Source organism: Dicentrarchus labrax, unplaced genomic scaffold (assembly GCF_905237075.1).
Source record: "Dicentrarchus labrax unplaced genomic scaffold, dlabrax2021, whole genome shotgun sequence".
Lineage (NCBI taxonomy): Eukaryota > Metazoa > Chordata > Actinopteri > Moronidae > Dicentrarchus > Dicentrarchus labrax.
The window spans coordinates 15053399-15070746 of NW_026136710.1; the positions used below are offsets into that span (position 1 = coordinate 15053399).

The 17348-nt window shown below is 39.6% G+C and overlaps 1 protein-coding gene across 3 annotated transcripts in view; it reads left to right on the forward strand.

Moving 5' to 3' along the window:
• The window catches only part of sfswap (splicing factor SWAP), a 52001-nt gene extending 45541 nt beyond the window's left edge, over nt 1-6460 (forward strand). For all 3 annotated transcript variants that reach the window (XM_051412485.1, XM_051412486.1, XM_051412487.1), the window contains one exon: nt 5712-6460. In XM_051412485.1, the coding sequence (XP_051268445.1) occupies nt 5712-5777 (66 nt within the window). In that variant the 3' untranslated portion in view covers nt 5778-6460. The remainder of the gene's footprint in view (nt 1-5711) is intronic.
• The last annotated feature ends 10888 nt before the right edge of the window (nt 6461-17348 follow it).

The following is a 17348-nucleotide window of genomic DNA, read 5'->3' on the forward strand; positions in this document are numbered from 1 at the left end:
ACTGCTAACATGTTTGTCATGTCAACTTAAAGGCTGATATGTCAGTGTTGTGTTCAAAACTGGTTTCCTCTTTCCCCTGGAGGTGGCCCAAAACAGGTTTTACAAAAAGCATGTGGTGATATGTTCTTGACTGGATGACTGCCACCGTCACCAAGGGCTCACATAAGCCACAGCCTCCTATTGAGTGTTAAAGACAGCACAGACACTTCCATCCGTAAAATTACAGCAATCACACACTAAGCTCTGCATGTAGCCACTTTCTCAGAATGACAATGCTTTGTGCTTTGTATTTGCCACGTCAGTGTCCTGCTGGATTGCGCTAGGATTTAACAGTAATTCAATTGAACACTTGCATAATATAATTTCTGACACTTTGGTTGAGGTGGCGCAGACTTCGGAACATGGCATCCGTTCCTGTAATTTTCTACACAGGACAAAGGCAGCTAGAATTTATCCAACTAAAAACACTTGGTCCACTCTTTTATTTTGTGAAGGTTAAATGCATTACATGACCAAGAGTATGTGCTCATATGTGAGCAGATATAACTATGCTGTAGCATTAGGATTTACCTTTTTTTTTGCCTCTAAGAGGACTCGGCCAAACCATTAGAAACAGCCCCAAACTAGCAAACAAGGGTACTATATATAGTGCTGTCACATGCTTTTGACAGGGTTGTATGTGACATATTAAATGTAGCTAAGTGATGAGCTGAACATTGCGTCCCTCATTTGAATTTTGAATGTGAGCTCACAACGTAACCTCATACACATGTCGGCAATAAATTCTGAGCTCTGTATATATTCTCCCTGCTCCTCTCCCTGTTTAAAATTATAATACTGAATTTATGGCGCCTATCGTGCTCTCGCAGAAACACACCTTCATCAAATGCATGCACACGTACAGGTTCTGGAAGAAAATATATTATATATGTTGTTTGATGACTAAAAAGCAAATAAGCTGGATAGATGGATTTCTTTTTCTAAAGGAAGTTTGTGTTACTGCTCTATTCACTGTTAAATGAGCAAAAAGCTTCCGAAGTGCTATCAATATTAATGTGAGCTGCAAGCCAATGTTCACTTCAATCAGTTATCATTTAGACAAAAAAGAAAGTCACACACTGTTCCCTCTTCAATTTACTGCTTTTTTTATTTAGCTTTCCTCTGTCAACACTTGCAGTATGTGCAATATTGTGATATACTGTTCATTTGGTTAATTCTTCTGCTGTGGAAACATGGAGAAACATCCCTCAAGACAACATTTCAAAATCATTTACCTTGATTTTTCAAAAGCCTTAAATCATTTCCAAGATGAAAGACATTCTCGGAACTGTCTCATTACTTTAATTATATGTGCTTCTTTGCATTTTCAACCTAGATAGCAAACTTTGATTAATAATACTGAAAATCCAGTAATTTTATTTCTACTTGTTACTGCATTTCACAAAGTGATGCAATATTTTGATGTATTGATTCTCACGCAACCAGTGTGCAACTAAATGTGTTAAAGACGGAGAGTGTGTAGGTATTGACAGTAAACGTGACCTGTAGCCAAAGTGATATCTTCTAAATAAATTATTTAGTGCTAAAAGTATAGAACATGTGGTGTAGGATCACATATTCCTACAAAACCTGTGATGCACTGTAGAGAGGCTGCAGCGTTGGCCAGAATGCAAGAAGCAGTGGGACTTGTGCTAATGGAGGTCAATAGAGTGTGAATGGAGAGGCAACACAAGCAATTCTGTGAACACTGATATAACTTACACTGAATTTGGGATGTTTTCTCCCTTCTAGCCATGGTCCACTGTGTGTGTCTGTGTGTGTCTGTGTGTGTCTGTGTGTGTCTGTGTGTCTGTGTGTGTGTGTGTCTGTGTGTGCGTGTGTGTGTGTGTGTGTGTGTGTGTGTGTGTGTGTGTGTGTGTGTGTGTGTGTGTGTGTGTGTGTGTGTGTGTGTGTGTGTGTGTGTGTGTGTGCGTGCGTGCGTGTAGAAGAGAGAGTGACAGAGTGTGTGTCCGGTGTTTGTTCACTGATGCACAGCAGATTAAAAAAAAAAACCCACATCTCACATCCCTTCTCTTTCATCAACAACCTCTTATTTCTTTCTCTTTCTCATTGTGTCGCACAAACAAACACTTTCTTCTCCTGGCTTCATCGCAACATACCAGCGTAAGAAAGCTCATGAAAGCACGCTGTTCACTGCTGTTGCAACATTCACAGATTCACAACCACTAACTACTTATACCCCATCTGTGATGTTTTACAAACACATCTTGAATAATTCAGCACATCCTCATCTGCCTAATGGTCTCTTCTTCCCTGAGGGTGCCTGGTTGCTATTCGCCTCATCCCATCTCTCATTTTCCCTCCTGTTTGTCTGTTTTTCCTCTGTCTTCTGTCCCCTCTTCTTCTCTGCTATACATTTCTTGTGGTTTGATAGATGCTTTGTGCACTTTGAGAGTGGCTTTTTTAGATTTGCATTGGGTCTTTTTTAACATTGTAGTATTTCTTTATTCATTTATTTTAGATCTGTATTAGTGTATGTGTTGTTGTTTTTTTTCTTTTTGAAAGTTAAGATAACAGAAAGGCTTGGTCCTAACTTACTTGCCTTCAAGACATGAAAAGAGATAAAGAGAAAAGTTGAGGAGAACTTATCCCAGTGAATGAGATGGAGAGAAGCTCAAGATGTTGCATTGCTCCCTCCAGATATACTACAGTAAATTAGAGTTTTACGCACGTAACAGATTTCTCTGAGTAACCAGATTACTTAACTGCATTAACTCATTGGAGGAGATAAAATGACAAACTGTGACACTGGATTACACGCTGCACCATTCCCTGTGTAGCTCTCATGTACAGTAGGAAGGCAATTTGAATCCCATTCAGGAATGTGACTGCCACTAACAATCAAAACTACTACATAGAGAGGTTGTTACAGACTGTGAATACACTGAATGACTATAGCTAAATAACTAACAAAATAAATGGTAATTGCAAAAAAAAAGGTCTTTAAAGAAGCAATGTGTAATTCCTTGCCACATGCTGTAAAGGATTGGGGGCAGAATTTATTTCACCTCCTCCCACCCTCGATGTGATGATACTGTTCAAGATTGTTTACAGACTTGCAGACAGATTGTTTACTTTCAGAACTAACCAGGTAGCTCAACTTCCGCGCTTACTTTTCTCCAGGCGATCTCATTTCTTCTCCGGTCTCTATAAATATGAAGTAGTATCATAGAGCTAGAGTAACAACAGTGCAACTGCAGAGAAGCGAGAGTGAAGATAAATCCACTTTTTAATCCCAAAAGTTTAAAAAATAAATAAACTGAGCTCTTCTCCCACCGGTTAACGGCTCCGGATCCGAGCAAAGTTCGTTGACTGCAGGTGTTTATTCCTCCATGCGTACACCTATTCCTCCGGTTCTGCCCCCGGCTCTCTTTCCTGCAGCTACCCGGCATTAATAACTGTCTGGGCAGACTGGACACTGCATTGACTCACTATCACCTCTCAAGGAACAGGTCGTATAAGAGTGAATGGGTGGCGGCTAGTTAGATCGTCATGCTAATTTCAGTAGATACCTTCGCAATGCATAGACGTCTTTGACATAACGTCACAGAGCTTACCAATTCACGCTCTGTTTATGATCTAATTACTATAATAACTATAATTCTGGCCATATATCACACATTGCTCTTTTAAGTGTCACCAATGCAGAATTAAAACCAAAAAGACTAAAAGCTGCGGAGAAGAATCAGGTGGACAGCCTGCTGCCTGTTACCGCAGGCCTTTCACATCCAACCTTACTCTGCCAGTAAAGTCTGTTCTCTTCCAAGACAGGGTCGGTAATCTGGGTGTCCCCTATAATTAATTACATAATAAAAGAACAATTCAATTACAGGACCTCCATGGGTAAAACGTACCTCATCAGATTTAAATATGCCGCTGCTCAATTACCGTGTTGCTATAACAGTCTCAGTCAGCTGTGGGTTTGGATTATTTAACTATTTAAATTATAGAGATTTGTGTTTCATAAAGCAAAGGATCATATAAGGGATATTTAGGTTATGTATGTATGTATTGTTTATTGTGGGCATCTTTAGTATTATGTAACCATAGTTGGCTCTCCTGTGTGACAGCTGTAATGTAACTTGTGATGATTTATGAATGTAATTGACTTTTTGCCATTCTTTAATTTGCCAGAATTCAACAGTTAGTATTTACCACTCAGTGGATAATAATTTGGGGCATTGTTTTTTTTGTCACATTATGTTAATGTTAACACTGTGTGTGTGTGTGTGTGTGTGTGTGTGTGTGTGTGTGTGTGTGTGTGTGTGTGTGTGTGTGTGTGTGTGTGTGTGTGTGTGTGTGTGTGTGTGTGTGTGTGTGTGTGTGTGTGTGTGTGTGTGTGTGTGTGTGTGTGTGTGCTGTATATTCTAATGCACCAGGGTTTAGAGATAAACAGCCTTCTGAGTGATTTGATATGACAGCTCCTTCCCTCTGTGATTACAGCTGTTAATTTGTCTCATCTGTCAGGAGAGCTCAAGGGTGGATATTTGTCCATGCATGTATGAATCACTCGCGGGATCCAAATTAACACTTCCTGTTCAGCAATACAAGCATTTACCCGTTGGTCAGCAAAGTTTCCATTTTTACCTGGAGAAGGGAGGAAGAAATGGGTTTTGCAATTTGGCAATTCCCTGTTTCCTACAATATATTTTATTTTTATATTTATATTTATATCCTCATTTTTTGCAACTGCAGCTTTCTACAAATTATTGCTTTTTTCCTATCATGGACCTATTTACATAATACATTTACTGTTGGCCACTGAGCAGGTCAGCTGCTGAAATTGAAGTGCCTGTAGATAGAAGGTTTTGGGAAAGAGCAATATGTCTAATTCTAACCGCTTACGGTTATCATTTTGTACTTAATGTGTCATATATTTTAAGATGCATTGAGGAATTCCTGATGGCTCGAGGGCAGGAAGCACACTCCAAAACAAACCTAAAAATATACAATAGCATATCAGCCGTAAACATTAGATCGACACTCGTGGAAGAGACACTCTTATTTGAGGAGTTGAGGGACACTACCATACAGAGCGGAGCAACAAAGAGCTGAAAGCTGCACACTGGGGAGATGATTCCCAGTGGGAACAAAATTATTTGCAGCTCTTTCACACTATGGGGAGTAATAAAAATCAATAATTATAATAGGGAAATGTTTCTTAATTTAGGAGCTATAATCTTATTTGTCGGTTAACTCAAAATAAGAATTTGCTCACTGTTAGCCTTCAGTACTTTCAATGTAGCGTGTTGGTCCCCAGCTCAGTTGGTGATTCAAGATAGTTTTTTTTTTTTTTGTCCGAAGCAGTTCTTTATTGGTGTTGGAACAGGATCAATAGATTGGTTTCAGTCAAACCAAAACAGAATGAAGAAAGGTATTGGCAATAACTTGATGATCAGTTGGTGCAGGCTTTAGAACCATTGCTGGCTTCAACAACACACAAATTGTAAATATCTTTCAGGCGCTCGTGTATTCGGTTGCTGTTACACTCCAATTCAGTGTTATTTCCACAGTTGTATAACAACTCACAGACAGCATCTTAATTCGCACATTAAATTAATTCTCAGTTATCCAGTGACACAAAAACTGTGTATAGATGTGCAGTACGTTAAACTCATCTCTCTCTTTCTCTTGTTGTCTTCTGTTTCCAGGATCTGATGGCCAAAGTGCGAGCCATGCTTGCCACCTCCAAGACCTTCCAACCTCCCAATTCCTAAAGCGAGCATGGCTTTCAACTAGCCACAACAGCCTCAGCCAGTCAGTGAGCATTCTCCAATTTCCTGGAGATTTATTTGGCCTGGATCTGTTTCATCTCCCTGTGTTAATCTTTGATTCATTATTTCATCTCGATTTGAGCGCCGGCAGGTTCAGTTTGGCTACATTATGTCTTTTGCAGCATTGTCAAAGTGACGTAAAGGCAGTCAATGGGCTAAAATACCTGGTTTGACACGTGACCTGAGAAAACAGCTCATCAGCTGGGAGATCATGTCAGCAGTTGACATGTTTTGGTACAGGGAGAATCAAATGGAAATAATCCATATTTTATTTTGCATCTTGTTTTAAAACACTCTATTTTACTCCCACGTGCTGACAGTCATTCTCTGCAGCATACCTAAAGCTGCTGGAGGTCTTTATTCTCTCCTTCTATGAAGGATTGTGTTGTTTTGATAATTGCAATTCTCCTCCCTCATCTACCAATATCTGCTGTTTTCCTACTATGTCCTCCCCCAGCTGTCTCCAGCACCTCACCCTTCTACTTGAGAAGCCGTTTTAATTTTCTTCTCTGTACTTCAGCTTTAGTGTGTGGCCTTCTATTTCTGTTCTTGGTTTGTACTGTAATAAATTTAATGCAGAACAACTTTGTAATCCAAAGTGTCAATAAAGTTTCAATTATGATTTACTTGTGGCCCTTCTCCTTTTACTTTTTTTACCTTTTGGATTTTTGTGTGCCAAAACACAAGTTGTAAAATAGATTAAACTGTTTTCTTGATCATGAACTTCATTACGACACATTAGAGTCCAAATCTCAAGAACAAACTTCCTCCCTTAACAGTCCTCCTCTTCACTGTCCTCCATTTGGGGTACCCTGATACGATGGAAGAAATTATGTTTACTGCCCCCCCAAACCTTTACCTCTATTGACTGTAATAAGTTTCGTTCCACAGCAGCACTGCTGATAAACCCGATAAGCATAACAGTTCAGCTGATATCCTTTGGGTGTCTGCTGCTGCTGCTACTGATGATGATGCTGAGATGGCACTTGTGCACCAGTGCGCAGATAAACCAGGGTGCAGAAATTGTAAGCAGACTATCACAAGCTCATAAGGGATTAAATGTTCAGAAAGATAACCCATTCAAGGTCATGAAGAGTCTTAAAAGTAATAGATATAATGTGAAAATCAATTCTAGGACCAATAGGCAACTAATGAAGAGACCCTAAGGGGAGATATGGTCCTCTTTCTCCACTCTTTAAAGTTTTGCTACAGTATTCTGAACGCACTGGTGTTCTTCTGTTTGGTTAAGAGAAGTAAACACACCACTGCAGCACTGTAGCAAAATTCAATCAAACAATTCATTACTTTATTCTGGTTCTAAAGGTATGTTGGGTCAGGGATAGAGAATGGTTTCACCTGTCAGAGTGCTCAATAGATTTATGATGGCATAGCCTGATAGCTACTGTGGGGCCTAAAGATATACCAATACATCATCTAACATTTGTACTGGACTTCTATAGGAGTGCTCAACCAACTTTTTAGCCATGTGAATTAAGAGTTCCGTAGGTGCTTCTGGTTGTTTTAGGTCAAATGAGTGAATTATATTTTTCACACTAATTTACCATAGCAGAAACAGCCTAAACTGCAAGGTACAGCGGTGCATCATCAGCATAGCAATGTCTTCAAATGAGGTTACCCAGAGGGGCGTATAAGAGTGCAACCAAAGACTGTGGGAGATGGCTCCAGATGAGGTCTACTATTCTGATTCTGAATTAGCTGACGACTGATCATAGTTTACCAGACCACAACATTGACTAATGTGTCCTAACATTGTTGTGTCTGGATAACAACCCCTTCTTCAGAGTCAGTACAACTGAGAAGTCTGTTGTTTGCTGTAGAATACAATAAAGTGTGAGCAGAACAGCATTCACTTAGGAGGAGCTTCATCTGCCCGAGGGCTACCTTATATAAGAGCTGACATTTAAAATAGTAAAGACGGCCCATCCACTGTTCATCCTAAGGAAAGTCAGTGCGCTCTTGCCCTCAACAGTTTTTACGGATCCAATATCAAAAGCATCCCAACTGCTCCACTGACATGAAGGCTCTACAGAGGGTACTTCAGACCTCCTCTCGCTGCAGCAATAGTTAGTTCTCCATTTCACCATCAGGGAAGCTCTACATGAACATTAGGACCTGCACCAACAAAATAAAAAGCTGCTTTGAGCCTCAGGCCAGGAGAATGCTGAATTTGCCCTCCCTACTGACAAACAAACAGCTGACACAGTTGGCTTCTGGTATTTTTTTTTTTTTTTTTTCTGTTATTTTCCCACACTTTATTCACTTGTCAGTAACCTACTTAGTAAGTTAGAATTAAGAATTTGGAAATATGTATACGAGTTCACACACGTGTACCACATTTTACATAGTACCTGAACTGAATTTCCTACAGTAAACCTTAAATTTGCTCCCTTTTACGATGATTAGGCTTAAGTATTAGTCAGTCATCCTGTTCTAGTAACTGCAGCACTATTAACTATGCCGCATCTCATCCTCCATCTGCTGACTTGATGCATCTTTTATGTGTGTGGTGAACCTTCCACAAATACATACTTGCCTTTATCAAACTAGTAAAACCTTCAAAAAGTTATTTTCTCACAACTTAGACTCCTTAAATGTTAATCATCTGAATGGTACCATCACAGCACTCAGACTGAACACTGATTCTGGCAAATATTCAGTCTGCTTGATCTGATTTTAGGGACAGACTCCGACTCTAGACAGATTAAAAAGTTTCTGTTCTGTTCAAAGACTAGGACTGCTCCACTAGTAAGTACTGCAGAGGAATATGATTCATTGAATTTTGTTTGTTAATATGCCAGAGAAGTGCTGATTGAATTCAGTGGTTTTGTATTAGATTGCATATAGTTCAACAGTTCAATATTGTATGCACTAGCAGGGAGTTTATTTGAAGTTCATCATGAAAATTGCACAAATCTCAAATCTTTTTTTTTTTTTTTGGATAAAGTACCATAATTCACACTGCTACTAATTAGCATATAGATAATTCATATAGCAGTTGCAGTTATTCATAAAATAAAAGTGTAAATGAGTTCTGCTATGACTCAAGCTTTGGTTTAGCCTGCCAATGCAGTTTTGCACTGTTCGATAGAAGTAGTAGTTCTAGTTCTACAGCAACAGTTGTCTCATGATTCACGACAATTAAAAAGAAGTTAATTAGTGCAGTTATATGAAAAGAAGTGGAGTGGATATATTTAGAAAAAGCTCTTACTTCTTTCTCTTTAAATGGGACTTTTAAAGAGAAAATCAAAGAATCAGTCAATAATCAGCTAATTGAATTAAAATCATTAGTGTCTATTGGACATAAACACTTAAAGCCTCATTAGCCTTCCTAACAGACAAAAAACACTTGCAAAATCAAGACAGGACATGTTTTGTATAAAAAAAAAATCTAATAAATACATCTGTTGCTCACTATGGTTAATACCCAAACTCTCACATACAACATACCTTTTCACTTGTTCTGCTAACACTCACACACACACACACACACACACAACACACACAGACTTGTAGCACAGAATAGAAAGACTGCAGGCCAGATGGAGAGATTTGCCTCCCACCAGGCAACAGCATCTGATGGCTGAGTGTCTTGTAGTGCTGTGCCTGACCCACCCAGGTGGTGTTACTCTATCACAGACAGACCACACAGTAGTGACACTGTAGGTAAACAGCCAAGTTGACCACTTTAAAGCTGCTGGTTTCTGCTGGTAATTTTAGAGCCTTCAATTTACTTTTCTGCCTGTGTGTCTCCACTTTGGAGGGATAGAGCTGAACATGTGAGAGAAAAGGTCAAAACGAGGTCCAGCAATTTTTTTGGAAGCCAGCAAGAGACTTTTGCCAGCACTTTTTCTTTGTACGAGGGTTCTTCATGGCAAACGATTTTTATTGATTTCATGCTGGACTGTTGGGTAACTGCAGAGCTGTTTATAAGTATTTTAGAGGAGGTCCAAGTGATTTGAAACGGGTCCAAGTCATCGACTGAAGCATGTCAGTGAAGTATGAGTCTCAAGTCAGATTACAGGTCTTTGCAGGCAAGTCACGAGCCAGGTCTGAGTCGCTTTATGCAGAGATGAAAGGTCCCAGAATGCATTTTTAAAAACATGTATGAGATGCCATGTACCCCGAAGTTGCTTCAGGACAATCGTAATTTAATCACAATGACAAAATGCAGTAATTACATCGTATCTGCAACAACTGCAAAATATATGTAAAAATTTTGAATGCAGGCATGGCTACTGAAATAAACCTGTAAGCTTCTCCAACATTAGTAAAACAAAGATAGCAGCGTAATTGCTAAAACATGCTGACTATAAAACAAGAAGGAAACTATTAAGGGACTCATCTTATTTAGTTAATTGCCACACTCTTGGATAACAGGCCCAATAAACAAACACACAGGTTGTGTTTCTATGCAATGTCTTCCCTGGTTTGTCATTCACACCCTTTAAAACAGTGGTCTCTCATAGTGATGCCACAGGAGGAGATTGTTTTCAGGTACTACAAAGAACCTTCAGCCTATAAAAACTGCTTTGCACCTTACACTGTCAATGCTTTGCACCAATGTCTTAAAAGGATTTCATAAGCAGGTGTTTTCCACCTGCTGTCATAAACAACCGTTTCCTGCTGTGTGTGAAGTAATGTGACTTGTCTCATACTCTTTATCACATTAAAGTGTTCTCTGAGGACACATTTATGGCTCAAATCTTCCACATACATGGATTTTATTTTTATTTTTTTAATGGCATCACTGTAAAGAACCACTTTTGTTTAATTTAGTCCTTAGTATTTTGGAGGGTGTGCTTCCATTATCATAGATTGATCATTTCAGCACATTTGGGCAAAAACCATGAATAATACAAACTTTCTTATTGTTCCGGGTACAACAGGCAAATGATAAGACATCAATTGTAATCTTCAGTATTTTATAGAAATGAGAAACAGCTCTATGAATGACAAAACGGAGGGACTAGCACATAAATAAGAAATCTGTCAGCCATTACTGGATTATTTTATTTGTCAAATCAGCCGCATAGTCTTAAATTAGTTCTACAGATTGAGTGAGGGTTAGATTTAGGGTCAACTGTACAGTTTGGGAAAGGCAGGTGGACAAATGGACAGTATGCATTGCTAACTTCACACTAATTGCAACAATAATGGTAACAACAACACAGATTCATGATGTGAACTTCCCTGGGACTCCCTACCATCAATGGAAATGATGAAGCACCTCACATTTTAACTGGATGTTGTAGTACATAGATGACTGGGGCCAGACATGCTTCTCCACATTATAGAACATTTGTAATGAAGAGCCAAAGCTGCTGTAAATAAATCCATCTTTCGTGTATTACTGCAGAGACCTGTTAGATGAGGAACCTCCATGATACGTTTATGAACTGATAAATAAAATAAACCCCATTTTTTGGCATTGCTTATTCCTATCAGAGGGTCTTGCTTTGATACTGTACGACAGATGGGTCAAAAATTCAGTAAGGAGTTCATCTGGCCAATCCAGTGTGTTTGAGAAAAGACACTTATTTCATTATTTTTGCCCTTTATCTGTCTCTACAGCTGCAGAGGCTTTGATAAGGCAGGCGAGTGATGCCTTATGCAGCATTTTTCAACGGGTAATTGTGTGCTACTGCTTAGGAATAGATAAGTATGAGTCAAACTGTCTAGTGTCTAGTGAGAAAGATTTATATGGGGGATGAGCCTGTAACCCTTTATTAACAACCTATAGTCTTATACTCCTTCTAAGCATGTATGAAGTTTGTGTAACATTCAGCAAAAAGGCTGTAGAAACGGACTAAATCCTGCTCAGTTGATCCCCTTTCATGAGAGTTAACAGCACAGATGATATGAAGGAACATGGGAAATAAGAAGTGGCAATGGTCAGCAGTAAGATTTGATGTGGCTACTTCATGATATCAGCAGTAAAGTTTGGTATGTATGGAAAATACTAATTTCAGTTGGTAGGTGTCCTTTAAAATCCTACTTCTCAAACACATTATAGATCAGATCAACACTTCAACTGCAGGTTTCCATGGCAATAGCATTTACAGCAAGCTGTTTGCTACCAACCGGTGAAAAGAATTAAAACTTTGGGTTATATTGCTATAGGATATTAATAAAATCAATATCTTTTTAAATGGTTAATGGACTGTACTTGTATAGCGCCTTTCTAGTCTTCCGACTACTCAAAGCACTTTTACATGCCACTTTCACCCATTCACACACATTCGCACAGTGATGGCAAAGCCCATTGAACTCGATGGCATCATTTCCATTCATCCGCAATAAGCAGCTGTTTTCAACAAAGAAGCCCTAAATCCCACCAAATGGAGGAAAGACACAGTTAGCAAGTAGCTGGTGAACACAGTGGAGCTTTTAGCTGCTAGACAAAAGGAGAGTGAATACTGGACTTATATCAGATGGCCAGAAACAGCAGGTGAATACTGAGGTTGCCAGCTGGATGTGCAAATAAGCGTTCACCATATTGACTTTGAGGTGATATGTCAATGTTGTGTTTGCAGCTTGTTGTGCTGCACCCAAGTGGCCAAATACACTATTATACTATATATTCTGATGTTATTACAGGTTTTTTAACCTTTTTGAATGTGGCTTCTTCTTCCCCTGCAGTAAGTGACAGTATAATACTGATCACTGACATGTTCTAACATAGAAAATAAGTTCATTAAGTCCCTTCAGAAGTACAGCAGTCACTTTAAGCCCTTTCACAGATGTCAAAAAAGAAGAAAAATGCAGAAAACTGAGACAGTTCTGATTGTTATAGTTGAAATATGTGTTTTAACATGTCACATGTTCAGAAGACAACAACAGACCTCCAAAAGCCTTTAGACCCGCAACAGTGTAAATACTATATTCTGATGACCCAACACATTAGCGCCATTAGCCCATCAAACAAACAAAGCATATAAGTCATGTGAATAGCCATTTCTTTCTTGCCCGTTCATACACCCGTCAGTGGTGACTATAATAACCACAAGGCCCTAGCCGAACATTAAATCACAATTTTATACGTAATCAAATCGAGCTCATCACATCTGCACTGATTGATTCTAGACTAAATTGTTGCCTGGCATTTGCAATTTCATTAACTCATACTGGCAAGGAGAGATTGTGTGTGTGTGTGTGTGTGTGGGTGGGTGTGTGAGTAAGACATTCAACAGAGCACAGCAGAGCGCGCAGGGCAGAGGAAAGTGACTCAGGGAAGTAGTTAGAGAGAAACATGAGGGCAGGAAAGTGATTTGTTTGTTTTACTGGAACCTGAATGCATCATAATTCAGTAAGACATCTGAGGAGATGGCAGGAGGAATAAAGGAAGGTGGTGTAAGGGGAAGGGTCCTAGTCGGAACTGCGATTGATGTTTATTCAAAATAATAATGCTGTATGTTAATGACTTCATAGCCAAAACATTAAGATGATTCAGCCCTCAGCCTAAGCCTTTTGTTGGCGAGCGTTAAGCTTATGCTGCGGAGTCGACCGATTTAATTCAAGTGGCACAGCGGTGATGGGATTTGACATGATGTTGATCTACCGCGGGACTTCCAGTGCGTGGCTATTTGATGTTTCATTTTCACGGCTTCAATATATTTAGCTGGGCGCTGGAGTGGCTTTGACAGATGTAGTCTGACCACCAACTAGAAGACCTACTGCACACAGTGTGTGGACTCAGGGCACCTTGGCCACAGACCCAGACAGAGACACAGTGGTCTAATTAAGACATGTGGCACGGAGAAAGAGAGCAGACTGGCAGAAGTCCCAGTGATAAACAGAGTCTGGGACGAGGCAGATCAAGAGGTTTCCTCTATCTATCTATCTATCTATCTATCTATCTATCTATCTATCTATCTATCTATCTATCTATCTATCTATCTATCTATCTATCTATCTATCTATCTATATTTTTTTATAAATCTGATCCTATGCTCTGTTTACCACTGGCAGGACTGAGAGTCTCAGACTTCTTTTAGATTCCTCTCTGCCTTGTTGCCACGGCTCTTAATTAGACTACTATGTCTTTGTCTGGGAGAAAGGTGCCCGTACTCTTCACTTCATGTCGCTGCTGTAGTCGGTGGCTTAAAGTCTGTCCCACTCACGCGGAACAGAGGAGACAATCTGCTTCACGGCTCCCATCAGTTAATGTGTTTACTGTCCCTAATGCTCTTCATGCATTCGAAGCAGCGCCCTGGATACTCTTCCGTGATAGGTTGAGCCGTTTTATTTAATATGCGCTGACCAGTGCCAGTGTTTTTGTCAACATGCAGCAAATAAGTGTGGAAGACACACGCAAAGAGGTCAATGTTTTTTTGTCTTTTTTGCTGGCACAGGATGATAAAGGTGCTGCATATATTGGTGGATTGCCAACTCTTTTGGGCTCAAGGTAATTTGTTGTCCACAGTGCCTGTGCTGTAGGTATCTTTACACAAGCCTGTGTGTTTTAAGATGGATGGAGCAGTGCAACCTTCATTCTTCCAGTACATGCTTGCAGAACACACCTTGCTTCATTTCACGGCTTTGTTTGTTGGCTCACCAGCTCTCTCTTGTACGCACTTTTCAGCTCTCTATTTTTTCTTTCTCTGTATTTCTCTCACTCATCTTCGCTTAGGTAGCTGTTCATATTTGAGTGTTGAATAAGTGGATGAATAGAGACGTAACAAAAGCATGCGTGTGACTTTTCAACAAGCGTGTGCACCTGCAAACAAGCTGCAAGTACGTGTGCTTGTCATGTGCTACCCTGTGTGCTAAAACTGCTTCTTCTATGGTTCTGCTGTCAAGGTGAAAATTACTATTGACATAGTGATATGGAACATGGCCTCAGGTGTAGTACCTTATACGGCTTTTATAGGGTTTTGGCTTAAACCAGTCATCTGTGTCCACTCGGCCATCCCTCATTCCTTCCTCAACCTCCAAGTATATATATAGAAGCCAGTCTTCGGTGCCAGGGTGTCTGTGTTGTCTTTATGCCTTAGCATTTTAGTCATTTCTGACTGCTACCTGTTCTGATTTCCTGCCCGCCCGCTGTCACTCTGATTTTAACCTGTCTGGCCAACCCCAACTGTGAAGCCAGTATGACCGAGTAAACTGCCTTTAAATCCACACAGTGGTAAATCCACTGCCCAAAGTGGGGCTCGTGGGCCAAAGCTGGCTCATTATAAGGTTTGATTTGGCCCACCAGATGTTTCTAGTGAAACAAATCTGTTATTTATTATTATTATTGTTATTGGTGAAGTAAAAATAGATTCTTTAAATATGTAGAGTCACTAATTATTGTTTTTCATAATTTGAAGATGGAGGGATCACTATTAAGTTCCAGTTTTGGCCAACCAAAGTAAACATTTTGGGGCCACCTGTTTCACCCTCACAATGAAACTGGAATCTTGAAGTGTAGTTGACCAATTTCACTAATTTAGTGAGATAACCTGTATTATTTTTTCTTCATCTTGTGCTGGAATCAAAAATCCCACAAATGTCTTCAAGAGCACAGCATGCTAATTGCACTCTGAATCTCAATTTATATCTTCTTTTGCAGGGCTTCAGTATATCATGCAGTATTACATGCTCACTACATCTGACTGCTGCCAGGACTGCACCTCTGTCAGAGCTATTGAAAGAGAAGTGCTCAGGAGTAAATGGTGGATTGTTGTGATGGATAGGGATTGCATTCTGCTTTCCCCAGCCAGATTTTCTGGCCCACTGCTACTGCCAGAGTTTAGCTTTCCATTACCCACTCTGTGACTTTAGTCTGAACCACAGATCTGGCTATTGTTGCTTCTGTGAAGGTTTTTTTGTTTATGTTTTATTAATTGTGTTAAGAAAACATACAAAATAATTTCAACAGAGCATTTGTCTAATAAGCAATGTCCTACGGTGTTTTTTGCACAATGCTACATTGAACACTTTGTATTGTATTTGTCATAAATAAAATAACATTTGTTAGAAATCACTCACTTAAACATGTAGAGACACAAACGTTGTGTGTATGTATTTCACCACCAGCAGTGTGAAAACAGTGCAACACAAACACACCTGTCGTTTCTCCATTTATATTTAGTCACATCACATCCCTGTCTCCCTGCCACAACAACAGGATAATAGCCCCTGGGATCTGAAAGTCAACAGATCTTTTTTTTTTTTTTTCAGATGGAATCAGAATCAGAAAATAGACTGAAAACCACAATGGAGTGTGTGCCAAGAATTGCAGTCAAAAACTGTTCTTATCTTGGAATAGGGGATTTGGAGGATTGTCATCACTGACGTACTTGATTGTACAGCATAATTACTATAACTTGAATCGTGTCCTGAATCCTGTGATCTAATCTTGGCTCCACTGGTGCTGTACAGTTAGCAGCTATTGTCCGCAGTGACAACTGTTATCATTACAACTCTCTTGTCTGTCTTCTGAGCAGGCTGAATGCAAACTGGAGCCGCCATCGTCCGGGTTTATGCTATTACCTCAAATCATGATGTACTGGTTTTATTGCATTTAGGTGGGAACGTGCAGAGTGAGATCACAAAATCACAAGCTCACCCAATAATCATTTTTTCCGAGGTTTTCAGCTATGAGCTTGTGCTCAAACCACAGTAGTTTGGACCAATCAGTGTCCTTTGAGGAACTACTGGCAGCTACGGCATGAGCTACGGATGTGGTTTAACACTAGGTGTGTGAGAAGTGACTGTTCAAAATCAGCAATGATGATATGCAACTGGCTTCTGTAAGAGTTTGACTACTTTATATGGTTTGTTGATCTGATTGGTTGAAGTTCACCTGTGATAGACAGATTGGTTCATCCAATTATAATTTTTTTTAAATGACATTGCTGTGAATAATTGAAGGAAACATTTCCATCAGCTCCGATCTTCTCTTATCTGGACTATGGTGGATGGACAGTAAGAGGACATTCAGAGGGACTTTACTAAGAAACAATAAAAGTGAGGGTGGCATGTCCTCGTCATCCCCACGGGGTGTTATGCCATTGAGTAAGGCACAATTTATGTTTTAGAGGTCTAGCATTCACCAGCAGTGATGTTTATAGATCAAGATTGAAAGTTCATTCTTGACCTTTGATACAGTACTTGACAACACAATCTCACCCCAAGGTTTATTTAGCAGCTATTCTTGACCTTTCAGCTGTATGACATAACTTTTTATCAGCAAGTCCATGTCAAAAGTTGAGGTTGTTGAGTTGTTGAAAGTTGAATTACAGTGAGAGTTTCTGAAAACTACTGTTTCAATCTATAATTTTAAGACAACATGGACAAGATAAAGTGCTCAGAGAAATGGACGTTTTTAGTAATCCTATAATAAGTCCATAGTAACCATGTAATCCTGCAGTTATAATAGAAACACGTGTTGTCAATTTCATTCGAAATTGGAGCAGTGTCAGTGTTGTATCAGTGTTATGGAGCACACCGTGTGAGTCTGAAAGAAAAAAGAGCAGTAATGAAAAGTCTGACTTTTAGAGAACTGAA